Consider the following 19,183-nt stretch of genomic DNA (forward strand, 5'->3'; position numbering starts at 1 on the left):
CTTGAGGCGGGTGAGGAGAGGCAAGGAGATCACCCAGGGCTTGTGCTGAGCTCCTTGGCATCAGGTGGCCTCGGAGGCTGGGAGATGTAGATGGGGGGGGGGGGGGAAGCATTCATTTAGTTAAATGTATTCAACTCTAATTTTAGCATTGCTTCGGGTCTCTAATTTCATACTTTGTAGCTCTCAGAATGGGATTAAGGAAAGGAGGGCTTGGTCCTGCAAGGAGCCCACTGCTGTATCAGAGCTGATGTAGGGCAGCGAAGAGATGCAGAGTGCCTTTGGGCTGCACTGACCCTATAATGTATGTCTGGGGACACTTGGATTTGGGGAAACCCAGGGGTACGTGGCTGCCAGAACTCGTGATGGATGTCCCTCTTTCCTTGGGCTGGGAAAAAGTGGATGTACACTGAACCTCTGCACACTTATGGGAGCCCGTGGTGACTGTGTGCCTTTACTAACATAAAAATGATTTACTATTTCTGGCTGTGGACCCTCCTAGACTTTGTATTTTTATATTATCTCTGATAGCAAGCGAAACTGTGAACTTCAGAGTCTTTTTCACTGGTCACTGCTGATCTGTGATTTCTGTCTACTGACTCTGCCCCAAAATACTTTAACCCTGGAAATTTGCTTTCTGTGTTCAAAAAAAAAATGCATTTTTTTCATTCCTTCTGTCCCCAGATGTGTCTCTAACGAGAAGTGTCATTCTGCATATGGATAAAACCAAGTGGAATCGCCTTGCTGGCACCAGTAGTGGATTTGTTTTGCTGAACTATAACTGCTTGGCATTGAAAGTTTGGTGTTTCTGGTTTATTTGCAGGGGCACCACTGGAAGAACCTTTATGGGCTCCTAATGACATGCAGGTGGACGATTTGCTGACAGTAATTAAGGTAAGAAGCGGCGTTATTAATCTTGGCATCGTGGTATGTGCTGTCTCCCTGAAATAAAGTGGAGCTTACTGGTGGTAGACTGGTCATGGTGCTATTTTAGGGCTCCGTACGCAACGATGGCAATTTGGAGTGGCATTAAGGCAATAGCTTGTTGTCTTAGGGCCAAGAGTCCCTTTAAACACAGGGGGAAGGGAAACCGTGTTTAGGAACTACCTGGGAACACAGCTAAGTGGAAAAAATCCGACTTCCTCCCCCAGAGGATAATAAGGTCTCTGTTGGTGTAGAGCTTGGAAGGGGCACGACTCCTGTTTGGGAGCACTCAGCACAGGGATGTTTTTGTTCTGCTGAAGTCCGGTGGTTGGGTTGGAATTCAGGTTGTAACAAAACCAACACAAACCCTACAAATACGTTTTATTGGTTTATTTTCACCATCTTGAGCTTCTGTGGAAAGCTGGTCGGCCTCCAGATGTGGTGAGGGAGCACTCCATTCTTGAGTAATGAAACAGAGGAAAATCCCTGCTCTTAAAAGCAACGAACTGTTGGGTGAAAGTGGCCTGTAGATACACCTCAGTACCTTCTACACACTCCTGAGCTCTTAAAACATTTCAATTTAGGAGCTTGAAGAAGCTCCAGGCTCCCAGTTAGCACCAAGATGGCAAACCCCTGCAGTGTGCCCATTGCCAACGTGTAGCTGAGTTCGGTGGTGCCACGGGGAGCCCCAGTGAGACCAGCGTTGTGGGTGGGATGGTGTGTTTATGTTTAAGGTGTTTTGAGAGAACATGAGGGTGTTGTATCTGTAGTCCTTTCACAGCAGCGTTACATTACATCATAGTTGGGGTCTACATTTCTTTTTAGGCCCCTGGAGTGAGTGGTTTTCTTGTTTAGTGTTGCTGGGTAGTTTGCTGGCAGAGGAGACAGGGAGAGGGGGGAAATTCAAGCTGTAACAAGAACAAATTCTTTTAATACAGGTTTATGGATCTCAGATGTATCTGTGCTTTTTGTTTGGCTTGTGATAAGATGCACTACTGTGGAATTTGCTTGGAGCAGGGATTTGCATGAATTATTATTTCTTACAAAATGAACATCTGTGCAAAGCATTCTCCCTGTGTTCCGTGGTACCGTAGTGGTTGAAACAAAGCTGCTGAAATCAAGGGGAAAACTGCTTCCATACTGGGTGGACTGGGCTGTGTGACAGCATCCTGATGTGTGTGTTTATTTTATGTGCTGACCTCTTTCCTCCTCATCCCAGCGCGATCTTTAAAAAGCCACATCCCCCGGTTAGGGGGAACCCAGGACAATTATGTTTGACCTCTGATGGAGTTCAGCTCCATCGCTGGAAGGAACAACTCCATCAATGGCAGGAACTGCTGATTGAAACAGTATGGCCCGAAATCTGTAGAAGATGGGAGTAAACAGTCGTTATGGATGGGCTCCTGATTTTGCACTCAGCATTTCTTCCGAAGGGTTTTTAGTTCTCTTGGAGAGATCTTGCTGTAAACTGCTAATTAAGCACATCGGGTGCAATGTCGTCAGCCTGTCTTCAGAAAGCAAGAAGCTGATGTTTGGGGGAAACCTTGGAGCTGCAAACTCGGTCTTTCAAATGATGATGTCTCATAGGAAGAGCTACAGAAGTGCTACTTGGAGCTGGAGTGGCTTAAAATCAGGCTTCTCACATGACGGCTGGCTTATTATTTCACTCGAGATTCCGAATGGATGCTAAATCCATTGCTGTCATTGGAAACTTGACCAAACTTGCTGGTATTAATTTGCTTGTAATGCTTTATTTTTTTCATTCTAGACAGTAGAAAAGGTGGGAAAGCAGGCAGTAGGAAAGATGCACACATTAGGCTGCTCTTTTTTGGCCTGGCATGTACTCATTTTCTCAACGATCGCTGTCGAGAGGGGAAAGTGGTGAAGAGAATTTCTTTACCGGAGAAGAGAAGCTCATGGTGCACATGTGGGAGCTGAGCCCAGTGGGTGGTGAGTCAGTGCTCCCACCACTCGCTTTGAGAACGCAGATGTATGCAGAAAGCAACAGATGTGGCACTGGGGACATGGTTTTAGTGCTAGACCTCAGCAGTTCGGGTTGATGGTTGGCCTTGGTGACCTTGAAGGTCTCTTCCAATCTCCATCTCCGAAACTCACGTGTTAGAAGCTATGGGTGAGCAGCGAGCTGCTCCAAAGCCCCACCGTGAGCTGCTCACCGCCTTCACATCGTCCGTGTCCTTCCCTGTGCCTCTCCCAGTCGTGTCAGCCAGCCTCTTTTGGGAGGTGGGAACCGAGACGCCGTGCCCTGTGGATTTGCACAATAGCTTAATGCGTGTGGTTTTCTTCTCGCCGTCACCAGCAGCGCTGATCGCTGAGCTGATGTTTCCTGCGTTACCCACAATAACTGAAAGATCTTTCCTGAGAGATAATAGTCAGTAATTGTGGTTGGCTCGCCCCTCTGCTATGCGTTCCCTTATTAACTTGAAATTGAATTTGTTGTCAGAGCACGAGCAGGGGAGGTTGTGGAGAGGCACCGTTGGTGGGGACCGAGGAGATTTCTAGGAGTTACACAGCCCTCCTTTGTGTGCTCTGTAATAGTTTGATGTCCTTATGTTGTGTGCCAAACCTGCACCCCGTGCTGGAGGGGAGGTCTTACCAGGACAGAGCAGAGCAGGATGAGCCCTTCCTTCGCCTGGTGGCAGTGCTGGGCCTGATCCACCCCAGGGTATGCTTGGCTCCTTTGGCTCCAGGGTGCAGCACTGACTCAGATTCCTAACTTGCCTCAACCAGAACCCCCAGATCTGTTTCCTCACTCCTCAGGAAGGAGCACTGTGCCATTGTTTTGTCTTCCCACTGATTACCTGGCAGCTGTGAGCAAACTGCAGGAGAATCGAGGGGGAGATAGCAGGTCAGGATCCAACCTTGTTCTTCACCATGTGTCACGTGGCCAGGAGGACCTTCCTTCGCCTTCAGAGGTCTTTACCCTGGTGGCTTTTTCATTGCGTGGGGACCAAGAAGAACAGGAATCACTAATCACCAGTGCTTGTGCTCCTAAGTCCAAAGCACTTTTGCTCTTTTGCCCAAATAAGTTGTGGGTGCCCCACCTCCCTGGAGGTGCTCAAGGCCGGGATGGATGGAGCCCTGGGCAGCCTGATCTGCTGGAGGCACCCAGCCCATGGCAGGGGCTGGGGCTCTGAGATCCCTTCCAACCCAACCACCGTGTGATTGTATGATTCTGAGCCAAGCAGGTTCCTCCACAACGCTTCAGACTTCCACGCCGAATTTGACATCGCTGATGCAAGCTGACTTTCTGGCCTCTTACATGCCAGAAACACCCAACCATCAGCACTGAACACACGTCGCCAGCGTTGGGCTGTGGACTTGGATGAGACAGCTGTTTACAGAAACCGTGCTGGGATGCATGCTGGGACCTGCTGCCCATACCTGGAGCTGCTGCCTATAAACAAACGTCCCTCCTCTCTCTCACTGAAGAGCACTTTGTTGGTTATTTTTTTTGCTGGTGGTTCCTCCTGCAAGCAGGTTTCCTCTTGCAGGTGTTTAGGAAGACCCAATCTCGATACTGTTTGTTAATCTCACACCCACGATGGGTGCACTGAATTCAACAGCTCTTGTGTCATTTTGAGAACAGCAGCTCGGGACGGGAAGCTGCCCCGGGTCGGTGGTTGCTCGCCCTGCTGCAGCAGCCACAGCCCAAGCTTTCAAGAGGAGGGTTGCAGCTGCCATCTGCATCCTGTATTCAGCTTCTCAGTGGTGTTTCTTGCTGAGTTTTGAGGGTTTCCTCAACGTTATGTCTGCGCTGAGGTCAAGCAACAGTAACTGGGGATGTGTGGCTGGATGACTGAAGAGGAAAGGGATCTGGGGGTGTTAGTTCATGTTCAGCCAAGCATCAACCGACAGTGTGCCCAGGTGGCCAAGGGGGCCAACGGCATCCTGGCCTGCGTTAGAAGTAGTGTGGCCAGCAGGAGCAGGGAGGTGATCATCCCCCTGTACTCAGCTCTGGTGAATCTGCACCTCGAGTACTGTGTTCAGTTTTGGGCCCCTCACTACAAGAAGGACGTTGAGGCCCTGGAGCGTGTTCAGACGTCCCTGGCAGTGTTCAAGAGGTGTCTGGATGAGGAGCTACAAGAAATGGCTTATTAGCTTGTGGCAGCCATGGGAATGGGTGGATGGTTGGACTGGATGATCTTGTAGGTCCTTTCCAACCTTGTGATTCTATGATAATTACAGTCAAACACAGTTGCAACTGAACCTAGAATAATCACTTTTCATGTCAGCGACCTCAGACAGATTTCTATGTTGATTGTATTAATTTCATAAAAAGAATGAGTTAATCTGTGTCTGCTTGAAATGAATACGTCCTTCAAATCAAGCAAAGAAAGCACTGGGTGATTGAAACAGTCGTTTCCACAGCTCTTCTCCTGAGCAAGTAATGCTGATTTAGCTCCAGCAAAACCAGTGCTCCTCCAGTTGCATGATACTGTGTAACAGAGGTGAGCACGCACTCCTTGCCACCAGAGCTTATCTTAATGGTGGTAAGAACAATGAGAGGAGATGACAAGTTGAGGAAGTGAGAAGACGGAAGGGAAGGCCTTTGGTCTCCTTAGTCATCAGTGGAAGCTGGACGTGCCCCCGAAGGACGGAGCGGTGCTTCCTTTCTTTTCAATTGCCCATTCCTGCTCGTTCAGGGCATCCTCAGTGCAGGTGGTGGCTTTTCATCCCCCCCATTCTCACTCTTTAACAGAAAAAGTCCCTGCAGTCAGGTGATAAAGAACAAACGAAGCAGCAGAGCAGAGGAAAGGTCTTCAGGAAACACTGAGTGGCAATGGGGAGGATGCTGAAGGTGGAGAGGACAGCAGTGAACATCTTGTCCCATCTCAGGCAAACCAAGGACTATGACATCACAGAGCTGCACCCTACAACAAAACTGTATGTGCTGCAGGTAGGTGATGAGCAGCACGGGGACTCCTTGCATCTCCAGTCCATGGTTAGACAGATTCACTGTACAGTACACGCGTGCATGATCTCCTTGTGGTGAGGAATCACAGTTGGGTACCCGTTCCCTTTTCACACCCAGTCACTTTGGAGGCAAATATATATATATTGGTGGATATACACTGGAGGATAAGGCAGGCTGGAGCAGTTATTCTCTCAAATAACAGTGTATTTGCTATGTTCCACCCATGGCAGTGTAAGGTCGACGTGGTTTATGGGAAGCAATATCTGCTAGCAGGTAAGCTACAGCAGCTGGGGGGAGGCAGCCGAGCTTTTGATGCGTAAATCCTCCAGTTCTGAGACAAAAAGCTTCATCAATCTTACCCAGAGAGCCAACCACACTGAGTGCAGTCCTAACGTAATAGCCCTTAGACTGAGAGAGAAGCCAGCTGCTACCTGTGGAGCAGAGAGGTAAATTATTCCTGGTGCAACAAGGGAGGATAATCTGGGGGAGGAAAGTGATAAAGGGAAGCTTGGTTTTGCTTGACTGTTGCTTGTTGACAGTGAATTTAATTCCCAGGCTTGCATTTTGAATGCACTGTGTAGATACCTGTCAAGGTCGATGTATTTGCAAGGCATACTCCCTGTCTCTGTTATTTATCCAGGTGCTTCTGTGCAGGCTCTGGTTTCATGAGGCAGTGGTGTGCCTGCTGCACTTGGGGAAATTAATGCTGCGATCTGTGGGGTTTTGCTGCTGCAGAGAGCACTTGTGGTGGCAGTGGCTGAATGTCTGCAGACCTCACAGCTTGGAAATGAGCTGCTGCCATTTGATGGTGTTGGTCTGCGTGCTTTGATGAGCAATCTCACAAGGCCAAGGAGCTCTTTGAAGGACTGGAGAGAGGGAAGGAAGCTCTGGAAAGTGAAATGCATCATGGTGGGTGGAATTTATACTATGAAGCTGTGTGTTATTTCTACGTGGTTCTTTCCTCTCTCTGCTGAGAAGTCCTGTGCTGGTAGAGCACGCTGCTTGGCTTGCATATCCCTGGGTAGATGTTCTGGGTGACCGGTAGGGTTCTGCTCACAGGACAATTGAAAGTATGGAAAAAATCCACCACTAACAACAGAAACAATCAGACCTCCTCCCCAAAAATGTTGGCAGGGACAGCTTCGAGTCCCATGGAGGGGGTTGGAGAAGTGAGTGAGATTGTGAATGAAGCTGTGCTAGAGAAACAGAGTATAAAAATATATTTGTTTTTGCAGTGCGCTTTGTGTTTGTGATGGCATGTCATCTTCCATCTGGGCTTCTGAAATGTAGATGGGAATGAGCAGGAAGGTCTCTGCAGCTACAAACTGTAGGAAAGGGAGATGAGATGAGACAGCAGGAAGGATGGCTGATGGAGCAGCTGAAGCTGAGGAGTGCAGCTGGGGTGGTCAGGAGAGGTGCTCAGGACCTCCATATGGTGGAGCATCTGCAGAGGTGTTGGACTAGATGACCATTCAAGGTCCCTTCCAACTCGAGCTATTCTATGATACAGGCTGTGCAGGCCTCCAAGATCGTCGAGCCCAACCCATCCCACTGTGCCCAGTGACCATGTTCCTCAGTGCCACATCTCTGTGCTTCTTGAGCACCCCTAGGGATGGTGAGCCCACCATGCCCTGGGCTGCCTGTGCCAGTGCATCACCACTCCTATAACCACTCCTATAATATCCATCTGAAACCTATCCCCTGGCCATCACCTCTCATCCTATCTCTTACCTGGGAGAAGAGGCCAACCTTCACCTCGCTCCTTCCCAGCTGCTGGCTCAGCGCAGTGGGTTGTAGCAGTGCTCCCTCTGCTCATCCTGTCTCCCACCATCACCTGTGACACCAAGGACACAGCCAAGCATCCTCAGGCACCGAGCAGACCAGGACTCCTGGTGTGCCTCTGCTTTTTGACCAGCTGCCCACAGATGATCAGCTTCTCCTCCTCTTCTTGGTCACTCGTTCCCCAGTGACACCGCTTTGCTTCAGAGGCAAACGTGTTCATTTTTAAAAGGCTTTCCTTTTCTTGATGCACCAGCCAGAAGCTCAATCAAAACCCATTTAATAGCTATTTCTTTACTTTTATGTGCTTTGACTACAGCCTGAAATGCACCATTTGGGAAGATGTTTTAAAGAGATGCCCGCTTTCTCTTCTCCATTAACTGCTTTAAAACATCTTCTCCCTGGTTCAATTTTATTTGCCCTTTAATAAAAGAGATAATATCTGCTAGACACTAGTTGGTGCATCCCTCAGGCAGGCGTTTAAGAGTTTTGATTGTTTCTGGAGCAGCCGTTGCTGTGCTTTCTGAACGGCTGTCAGCTGGCTGAAGATGATGAGTAATCTTTATCAAGTGTTTAATTGAAAATGCTGTTAAAGTGATACGATGCAGATCATCCCTGAGATGCCCAGGCTCACGTTTGGTCCTTATTCTGTGGTTTAAGCATCACTGCTTTGGAGCATGGAGAAAGCAAAGGTGCATTGTGAGTGCTAAACGGAGGGGAGCTTTTCTCCAGTGACTCATGGTCTGCTTTACAATTCCATTATTTGGTGTTGTTACCTCCTTTTATTAACAGATGGGGAAGGAATGTTTTTCCTCACGTGTAGGTACTTGCTGAACTCAGAACTCATCCTGAGTGAAAGCTAAAGAGAAAGCAAAAGTAAGTCCAAAGCCTTTCCATTGGACAGCAAACAAGCCAGCTTCTGGGAAGTGCATCAAGGTGTTGGCTCAGTGCTGGAGCAGGAGCAGCAGGGAGGGCTTTCTCTGCTTTTGATCTTTTGATGTGTGTCTGCCACGCTTCTACATGACATTAAAAACACAGCTCTGTTGCACTGCTCTAAGGTGTGAGGTTAATACAATGAATAATATCAAGTGGTATTTATTATATGTATGTTATGGTATTTATCAGTTGGACTGGGTAAAATGTGCTTCTTCTTAAGGTGCCCATATTGGTGCCTTTTATTTTATACCATAAACCAGTTCTGAATTGGCCACCTGAGAAGGAACAAAGCTATTATTTGTCTCCAGCCTGCATGACTCCTAACGCTTCCTGATCCAGCTGCTACATGTGGTTGCTGGCAGACAGAAAATAGCACTGCCTTCCATAAATCCTTCCCTTGGTTGGTTCAGTAGATAGAGCTGCTTGAAAAAGTTGGCTCTGATATCCTTATATATATATCCAGGGTTGGACTCTGTGGTCCTTGTGGGCTCCTTTCAGCTTGAGATATTCTGTAATTCTTTGATTCTACGAGAACAGAAGCAACTTCTCCTCTGAAAGTTAATGTAGTAAAAGAGGGGATGTGTGCCAGGATAGGACAAGCACCTGTACCACTGCATTTCCATCACTCATCACCTCCTCAAGTAGAGCAAGATGAATCAAAGAAGGTGTACAAAACGGGTGGGGTGGAGACTGGTTGGGGACCCGTTCTGAAAGCCACCATCTCCACCAGCTCATGTTGCATAGGAACAGGTTGCCCTCAGAGGTGGTGGGTGCTCCTTCCCTGCAGACACCCGAGGTCAGGCAGGAGGGGGCTCTGAGCACTGAGGTGTCCCTGTGCGCTGCAGGGAGTGGGAGCAGATGGCCTTGAAGGGTCCCTTCCAACTCAAACCACTCTGAGATTCCGTGATCCTGATGGCTCTGCTCCTGTCACCTATGCACTGTTCTCTGCTCGTATTTCGAGGGGGATTTACAAAGGCTCTGAAGTGATTTAAGTGCTCTGAAGCATTTGAATATCCCAGATGGCGTTTACTTGCAATTAAAGTCTTATAAAAACACTGTGAAAGCTGAACCATCACCTCCGTCCTGCTTTCCTTTTTGGAGAATACCGGGCTTTGATCATCTCCTGTCCCTGTAGGTTAGAGCCATCCCTCCCTCTGTGGTGTGCACAGAGGGCCCACATCTGGGGCAGCGTGCAGGTTGAAGCAGCAACGAGGCACGTCTCAGCCCTTCCCAGCCCCTGCTGTGAGATGGTACAGCTTCAGCACTTCAAAGCAGAAGGTGTCAGCAATGTAGAAAGAACAATTAGGGATTAATCTGCTCGTGGGGGTGGGTGCCTGCCCCCCTCCTGACTGCGCTGTAAATTAGTGGTTAAGTTGAGCCCCGCAGTGCAGCTATTTATATCTCGAAGGGCTGAGTTATAGCTGTGTAGATTATATCATCCGTTTGTTTAATCCCTTTTCCTTTTTCTGTCGTGCTTTTGACCTCAGTGATTTTCCAGGCAGTGAGTTGCATTCAGTGGTTTGCTTGTGATGGAACAGCCCATTGGTTTTTATCTGCAGGAAAGGGGAGGGGAATTGGACGGCTTTGTCTGTACTGTTTTATTTTCTCTCATGCTCTCCCTTACTCAGTCCCTCTCCCAACAGCCAGTCCTTTTTCAGAATATCTTTACAAGGACAGGGTTTGAACTGGGTGCTCTTTAAGGGCCACTACCCCATCCGTTCCGTGGTTGTGTGATTCACTCGCAGCGCTCAGAGGGCTGTCCTTTTCCCTCGTGGGCTTTGAAACAACAGAGCTATGGGACAGCCTCCCCACGCTGCTCCTTAAGGGCATCATCAGCCCCAAACACCTCGAGAAGGGATTTCAGCTGCCCACCCATCAGACCTTCGTGTCTGCTCCGTTCCCAGCACCAAGGAGCGGACGGCGCGGGGGGGGGTACTGTTGCTCTCGGATTTATTGGCTGCGATTTTGCAAATAAATGCTTTATAATCACTTCCTCGCCGCTCCTGGCGGCCAAGAAAGCGAGCCGTGCAGCGAAGGAAGGGCAGGCTGCCTGCTGGTGCTCCGCGTTTCCCCTCCAATTTGCACTTCCTATCTCTGAGACCTCTTCAGTCCACTGAGAAGCGGCGGAGCGCTCGGGGCGCGTTGGCCCTTGCGGCTCTCTCTCTCCGATGCGTTTCAAACCCGATTCCAAGCTTGGCGCCTCTCCAGCGGTTCCTGGCTCTTCGTTCGGTTGTTGCTGTTGGGACGGTCATGCGCATCCCATACAGCTGCATGGCAAGACGTTGGCAGAGATAAGCCCAGGATGGCAGTTCAACCTTCCTCTTTCCCCATCGCTTCTCTTCTTGCACTCTTCCCAGACTTCCCTGGAAGCGTTGTGTTGTGGGACGTGGTTTAGTGAGAGCTATTGGTGATGGGTGGACTGGGTGATCTTACAGGTCTTTCCCAACCTTGGTGATTCTGTGAGGAGTTGGCTTTTAAGTTTTTGCTCGTAATGAAGTGGAAGCCTAGAGGCCTCAAAAATTCATTGCCACTTCTTTTTTTCCTGTTGGTTGAGCAGCACGGATCCAGGGGTGCGGAGTAGCAGGAGGGCTCTTAGGCCCCAGTGGGGAACTATTTGTTAAGTAGGAGAATTTTCTTCTTCGTTAATCCTAAAAATATTGTCCTGCGGAAAAAAGAAGAATTATGGGAAAACGGATTTTTTGGAGCAGCATTCTGGAACATGGTCCTTCTCAGTTGGTTGACCATTGCAGTTGACCTTCACACTGCGCGTTGACCTGAAGTCGGCCTTTCTCCTCCTCGATGCGGATCCAGTGTACATATGTGAGGTGAAAGTGAAGGGGCCGTTGCCATTCTGTAGACAGAATTGGGGGTATTCATCAGTCAAAGCTTTGTGTTTCCATCTGCTGTAGCCAGTTAGATGGGTCCAACGGGATGATGCCTCTCTCTCTCCCCGATCCTGCTCCTTCCCCTTTTTTTCTCTGCCTTCATCCCTTCTTGCCTCCAAAAAGGAGTGGGGGGAAGGAAAGAAAAGTGAATTAACTTGTGTGGAGAGAGGGGAGGTGTAATTATGAGCAGTGGGACCAATTTAGAGACAGAAGATGTCAGAGGGACTCAGACTTTCTTTGACATCTTGGGCTTTTTCGCAGAGGATAAAAGGAAAACACGTTAATTTATTCCTAAATTGTAATTCCTTTTTAGTAGTAATCTGTTTAATTAGTGTCGTGCATAAATGTGCATATGCAGGGGGACTGCCAGTTGAAGTGAAGATATTTTCAAGAGGAAAGCATGATGGGAAAGGCCTCCTGGCAGCGAGGTGTTTCAGGCTGCAGGGAGAAATGACATCCCAAGAGGAGAGGTGGAAACTCCATTGCTTTGGACTCCTCTGAGTGAGTGAGGATGGAGTACTTGGGAAGCTGCTCATGGGGAGCCGCTTCATGCTGCGTGCTGGGTAGGACGAGATGATCTAATCGATCCATCCCCTGTCCAGCTCATCTGGTTTTCATTTCCTTCTGCTGAGAGGTCTGGGAGGGAGGTGGGCTGTTGCTGCTGGTATTAGGGATTGGATTAAAAACTAGCACAGGTCACAGCCATTTGTCACAGGGTTAATGTGTTTCTGGGCTGTGATTCTGTTACTCCGAAGCATTTTTAATTGGATAAGACTTGTTAAGATTTGCTCTGGCTCTTCGTAGAGGTAGAAGGGTGTAACCATCACAGCAGCTGTCACTCTTATGAAACCACAGTTGAAGCATCACCCAGAACTGGTTCGTGTCAGTAGGGTGTCAGCTCTGGAGCTCAGCAACTGAGCGCTCTTCCACTGAGGTTTGAATAGTTTTTCCTTTGCTTTCACCCGCAAGAAATGCCCTTTGTGCTGTTTGCTGGGCAGCACAGAGCTATGAGTGGGTCACAGATTCAGGCAGCGCATAGCTGACTGTCCACCTCTGATTTCCCCTCTCTTCTGGTGCAGGTTGGTGTCGAGAAAACCTTTTGGGTTTTGGCCTGTCAGTAGTGCTAAGTGATGAGGATAATAGCTCTTGACGAGCGGTGGCTGAATCATGGCCTGAACACCACAAGTGGTCTACCACCAGCCTGATTATCTACAGTGTGGTTCTGCTTCTGCTAATGGGAAGGGAAATGAGCATCTCTGGCTGTGTGTGAGTTTCCAAGGAGGGGTGGGGAGATCTGAGGGTAATTTCCTACCTAGAAAGTGTGGCTTTGCTGCCGAGCTCTGTACTGGATGGTAGAGCAAGAGCTTGGAGGAGGGAAATGACAGGAGAGCATTTAGGAAGGAGATGATTGGAGTTTGGTTTGGTGCTTGGGGCAGGGAAGATGAGGATTGCAGTGTTGGATAAAGGAGCAGCACAGGGTGCTGGATTTGGGCGTTTGACCTAACCCCATGGGGCTCATATGGAGAACCTGTACAAGGAAACCTCTCATTTAACCCCAGTGGCAAATAAAAGATTATTCATTTCATCTCTGGAGAGTATCAGCAGCACTGCAGCTGCTGACTTCGTGGTTATATTTGTCCTTGAAACATCAGTTTCAGTGTACAGTATGTTACCCCAGTGCCTGCATGTCTATTTTTGAGGCCATATGAGCTATAATATCCATCTTTAGTTGATCCTCTGTTATAGGGCTTGTATTCCCTTGTCTCAAGTGTGAGAAATTGAACCAGACAGTGGGCATTTCTGTCTCAGATGTCCTCTCCTAACCAAGACTCCAGGGGCTTCCCTTGGGTCCATGCTTGTGAGCAGCACAGAGCACGTCCATCCCCTTACCCAGATGGGTTTGTTCTTGGGTGAGGAGGTGGCTTTTCAGTAGGAAAGGTCCTTCTCAGTGATTTTCGCCCTCCCCCCCCTTCAACAGCTTTAATTCCTTCTAAATTCTGCCACTTGTTAGGGACTGCAGAAAGTGGATGCTACATAATCTCCAATCCCCTGCCAGTTTCTGCGTGCCTCTTCTCAGTAATGAATCCTAAATATTATTTTAAAGGACACTTTAATCCTCCTTGGCAACAGGAGGAGAATTTATCTGGGACTGCTGTTGTATGAAATCGTAGCATCATTAAGGTTGGAAAAGACCTCTCAGATCCCCAACGCTGTGCTCACTGACCACGTCCCTCAGTGCCACAACTCCACGGTTCCCAAACACCTCCTGGAATGGTGACTGCACCACTTCCCAGGGCAGCCTGGAAAACATCGCTCCACGTTTGAAGATTTATATTAAAAATAACGTCGTTAGAAATGCTGCTGCTGTATTTTCCTCCTAAATTACCAGTTTCCTCGCAGTCCCAGGAGTTACAGATTTATTAAAACGTGAGGTCCAAACTGTGAATATAACCATAGCTGGAGATGGCAGAGAAATAATCTCACCCATTTTCTCCTCCCCTGTGTGAGAAGGCAAGGCGTGTGAAGGGAAAACCTTTTATCCTGTGGCTCTTAAAAGAATTGTCCCACTTCGCTTTTTGTCACACTGGAGGTTTTATAAACTCAAACTGTTTTGGAAACTGCTAATTTTAGCCACATCTCGATGCTTTATTGTCCCTTTTTTTAACGTGGTGGCACAACCTCGGCGGAGAAACGGAAGTCATGTGTGTCCTGGGACTTTTAAGGCTGGGCTGGATGAAGGACGAGAAAACGCAGCTGGAGCCATCGTCCACGGCCTTTTGTGGAATCCCTTTCTCTTCCCAATCCGAAATCCCGGTTCCCTTTTGCCATCGTACACACCAGTGATGATAATGGGACAGAAGTACACCTACGCTGAATGAGTGTGAAATCGGGAGCAGCTTTCCAAGTCAGTAGATATATATAACAGCCAACGTGGGCATTACAGATACAATGGAGTCGCCAAGGCAGGGCTTTCCAATAGCGCCCTGCATAGCCCTCTGTCGTCTAATTATTCCGCTTCAGCGTCACTTAACAATGAGAAGAAGATAAAAGCTTGGCAACCACTTGGCTTAGAGGGGTCAATTTATCCCAGCTCTTTGTAGGGCAGTGTAATTTGGGGCTTTTACGTGGCAGATAATGCCATCCCCCCCCTACGGGAACACGCGCTGCAGCACTTCCCTATGTAGGTCAGGAGAGGACGGTGAGTTGTACACCTTGGCTCACACGAGTTATGTTTTCTCAATGGAAATAATAAGGTCTTGTCCTTATGCACCCATTTTTTGAGAACTGGGTCAGTTGGACAACTTCCATGCTGTGCTGGGAGGGCAGGGCCTATGGAGCACAGCGTTAGTGTGTTTTTGGCAGCAGCAAGGAGTGGTTTCTTTTTTCCCCCAACAGAAATGTCTTCTGAAATGATGCACAGCAGGTGTCTCAGCTCTCTGAACATTGATAGTGGGCTCGTTTGGCATGGATGATGAAACAATCATGGGGCTGTTTACTAGCTGTAGTACTTCTGGGTGACCTTGGATCTCAACTCTGGAAGTAGCTTAATCCCCTGACACTGGCATCCGAAAAGAAGGATCTCAGTTTTCTTTGACAGCTTCAGTGCTTTCCAACGCCGTGACAAACTGCTGCTGTTGGCCACGCTCAAGAGTTTGGGTACAAGTGGCAAAAGACCGAAGTTCCTCATTCCTCCCCTCTCCACCGGATACTTGTTACTTGGGAAGGAAATAGGAGGACTCCGGAAGGCTGAGCATTGGCAGTCAGGTGCCAAGGTAAATATAGCCTGGGCCCTGCCTTTAACTGACTCAGGGCCATCGTGATTACATGAGGAATCCTGCTTGAAAATGGCTGAACTGGTGTGGCCCGAGGTGGACAGATGGCTTTGAACACTGGTGAGTGAGCACTGCAAAGTCACAGAATCACAGAACTGTAAGGGCTGGAAGGGACCTATAGAGATCATTGAGTCCAACCCCTCTGCCAAAGCAGCTCCCAGCCCAGGTTGCACAGGTAGGCATCCAGGCAGGTCTTGAACATCTCCAGAGAAGGAGATCCACCACCTCTGTGTGCAGCTCCAGTGCTCCGTCACTGCACTGGGAAGACATTCCCACACACATTGGTGCAGAGCTTCCTATGCTTCAGTTTGTGGCCACTTCCCCTCATCCTATGGCCACACACTGCTGAGAAGAGTCCGGCTTCATCCCTTTGCCTCCTGCTCCTTAGGTATTGATAGAGGTGGATCAGATCCCCTCTCAGTCTTCTTTCCTCAAGGCTGAGCAGCCCCAGCTCTCTCAGCCTTTCCTCATGCAGGAGCTGTTCCACGCCCTTTATCATCTTTGTATCCCTCCATTGGACTCCTTCCAGCAGATCCCTGTCTGTTTTGTACCAGGAGCCCAGAACTGGACACAGTGCTCCAGGTGAGGCCTCACCAGGGCAGAGCAGAGGGGGAGGATCCCCTCCCTCGACCTGCTGGCCGTGCTCTTTTTAAAATGCTGCATGGGAGATAGATGTGCACAGAGGATAAGAAGTTGCGTTGGAAACCTTGAGGTCTTCCACCCAGACCACAGATGTTGCAGGTGGGCACGGGACAGCTAAATGCCAGGGATGCTTTTCATTTTGCCATCTTGCTGAGGGAAAGGAGGAGAAAAAAGGCCACTTCTGTCAGGCTGCTCTGCGGGAACTGCAGGCCCTGGATCAGCAGGGATTTAGCTCCTCATTGTGGTTGTTTCACTTCCTGAGCGGAGCTGCTTTCATCTCGTGTAGCCAAAGGACTTCCAGGGTAAGAATTGAAATCCAATTTTCCTTTTCTAGTAAAACATGAAGATCTGTTTGAGAATGACCCAGCGCAGTCATGTGAGTTAGGAGAAAGAGGAGCAACCCATCCTTTTGTTTTGTCACTCAGTGCTTTCATTCATCCAGATGTAACTCTCTTTTTCCCTCCTTCCCCTGCTCTTCTGACTCTTCTGCACCGATGCTCAGGTTACATGGCTTGAGGCTCTGCCTGGCACAAAGCATTTGGGAATTCTGCTTGAGCCAGGAGGGAATTTGGAGCTGACCCCTCGACCTGCTCAACCCCTTACCTGCAAATGGAGCCACCTTTGATCCCTGTGCTGATTTCCTGTATGAAACCTATGGGTGGAAGGAGGCAGGACAGCCCACTCCCGTGGTCTGGCAGAGGGGAGGTGGCTGCACAGCAAGGATTAAAAACAGCAGTGCCATTATTCATGCATGCTCCAAACAGTAGCTGGCTCCCTGAAGCAGCAGCTTGCACACGGCGAGGTACAACCTACGTTACAGGGAATATCAAAGGCTGGGATTCAGGACACCTTGCAGTCCTTGTCTACCCAGCTTGTCACCTGCATTCTAGCTTGTCAAGGCAAGCAACCAGTTCCTCGGCCAGGGTGTGCTCTGGGGAATACTTTGCTCCAGGGACCCACTCCTTGCCAGCAGCTGTGAGCAAGAGGTGCCAGATTTCCTCACCAAGCCCTTGGGTGCTGTACGGCTTGCACAGTTAAATAGCCCCATGTGCTCCTGTGTGTGTGCAGCTCAGCTCCTGCCTGCCAAGCTGGGAAAACCCCAGCTGTGCTGTGCTGCACCATGGCTCTCGTGACATTTCAGGCCTTTAGAGGTGAGAGAAAAGAAAACAAATGCCCCACACGAGGATGCTGTCAGCTGCTGGAGTGTAGAGTCATGGTCTGCTCCAGGCAGGGCTGGTCCTGAGCAGTGGGGACGCACCAAGGGGTCGCTCTGGGTGGATGCACTTAAGGGTGGGGGCAGCCTTTGGGACCCGATAACGAGTTGGTTGACATTGACCTCTTGACAAGTTGGTTGATGTTCTTTGTGGCTGAGCGTGACCTCTCTCACGTGAGGTAGATTTGACTTACCTGCTCTACTTGGATTGCAGCACCGTCATCGGGAAGATCCAAAGCAGATGGAAATGCTGCTTGAGTCCCACCCCGGCCTTTGCACTAATTCCTGCTGCTTAACATTGGAGCCAGTGAGAGTCGTTCTGAGAAATTAGGGAAGCAACATGAAGGTTTCTCACTTCGAATCATGGATTCATGCATTGGGTGAGGTTGGCAGGGACCTGTGCAGGTCATCCGGTTCAGTGCCCCTGGGTGGCTTTGAAGTCTCCAAGGCTGGAATTGTAGGACCACAGAGTGATGTGGGGACCCAGAGGATCAGCAGCTTATTGCACGGCTTTTGTTCAAGCATCTGCAGCCCCACATTATGTTATAGCTGCCAATGCCTGCAGAGTCTTCCTGGGGAAACCCATCTGTACTTTAGCATCTCACTCCCTGGGAAAAGAGCGTTACCTGCTGCAGCCCTGCTGCTTTTCCCAGCTTCCTTCAAGCAGCTTTGGGGAAAGACTGGCACCGAGGTCACGGGGGAATGTGGGAACATGGGGGGAAGATTTCAGTTGGTGCTTCGTGGCCCAGCTGGTTTCAGCCTGGTGCCCAGGAGCCGGACCTGCCTCGGGAGCAGTGAGTGCAGCCCTGTAATCCACAGCAGTAAATCACATGCAGAAATGTTGGCTGGTCAGACCCAGTCCTCCCGGGTTATCTTATGTAAAGTTATTCCACTTCTATTACAGGGCTCAAGCTTTGCTCCCTGTCGCAGAACTGCAGCATCTTCAATTAACAGCAGCAGTATCTGTCAAAGCAGTGTTTGGATGTTCTCATCAGAGCGTCCGTGTTTTGCTCTCCTCTTCCCAGCTGTGAGCTCACAAAGCACCCAGTGCTCCCTGTTGTGTGCATGACACATTTCTGCACTCCCTCAATTTCTACACCCGTGATGATGACCTTTAGAGGTCTTTTCCCACCTTAATGAGTCTAGATTCTTTGTTCCCTGCAATCTCTCGAACCTCTTTGTAGAGGGAGGAGAAGCATGGGGTGGGGAGGAAGGAGCAACAGTATCTCTGTTGGGTGAAACACTAACAAGCACTTGGGGATTTTCTCCCCCCTTCCAAACACATCGATCCGATTTGAAGATCCTGGGCTTAAAAGCACAGATGTTTGGTGTGAAACAAACACTAGCAAGCGAGACAGCTTTGCTGCCGGTGCGTTCCTAGGGGTTAATCTGGGATGAGAGGAGTTAAAGCATCCTTAAATCAGATCACCCTAAACTTTCCTTCCCTCTGTGCACTGAAACAGCTGTTGTGGATCTCTCGGTGTCCCCAGGGCAGTGGGACGTGGCCTGGACAATGGTTGCTGGCTGCCCACAGTCCTGTCTCCCTGCCCAGAGAGAGCAGCGGGGAGATGGTGTGGGTTAATTCCGCCTGGATCCAAACCTGGCAGTCAGAAGCACTGAGGACACGAGGTGGGATGGCTTGCTTGCAGCATGGGTGACTGCCTTTATTATTTTTTCACTCATTAATTTTAATCTCAGCCCACGCCAGCAAGGATCACAAGTCAGGAGCACTGCTGGTGTTCGTTGCTTGACTCTGAATAAACATCTCTGCATCTGCCATTTATAACTGGTTCCTCCAGCTCGTTTCGGAGCATCCAACACCTGAAATGCCTCTGAGAACATCACGTGGAGACTGCAAGGGCTGCTCCCTTCCTGCAGCACTACACATGGGGCAAAGTCTGCTGCAGCTCCTGCAGAGTGGTGGCTGTGAGATGGGGCTTTGCCTTCGGCAGTGCAGCCTTTGGGCACTTTGGATCTGGATCCTTTTCTTATTCAGCTCACATGATACCTAATTCCTTCAGAGGGGGGCAAGATGGCA

At 49.3% G+C, this 19,183-nt stretch overlaps 1 protein-coding gene across 1 annotated transcript in view; it reads left to right on the plus strand.

Moving 5' to 3' along the window:
- PTPRA (protein tyrosine phosphatase receptor type A) overlaps positions 1–19,183 on the plus strand; it is an 86,547-nt gene that overhangs the window by 39,062 nt on the left and 28,302 nt on the right. The window contains 1 exon segment of the mRNA XM_065735989.1: positions 821–891. Within this exon segment, the coding sequence (XP_065592061.1) occupies positions 859–891 (33 nt within the window). The 5' untranslated portion in view covers positions 821–858.

This window comes from Cyrtonyx montezumae, unplaced genomic scaffold, assembly GCF_038088225.1.
Source record: "Cyrtonyx montezumae isolate F1298 unplaced genomic scaffold, pur_monq_1.0 scaffold_2, whole genome shotgun sequence".
NCBI lineage: Eukaryota > Metazoa > Chordata > Aves > Galliformes > Odontophoridae > Cyrtonyx > Cyrtonyx montezumae.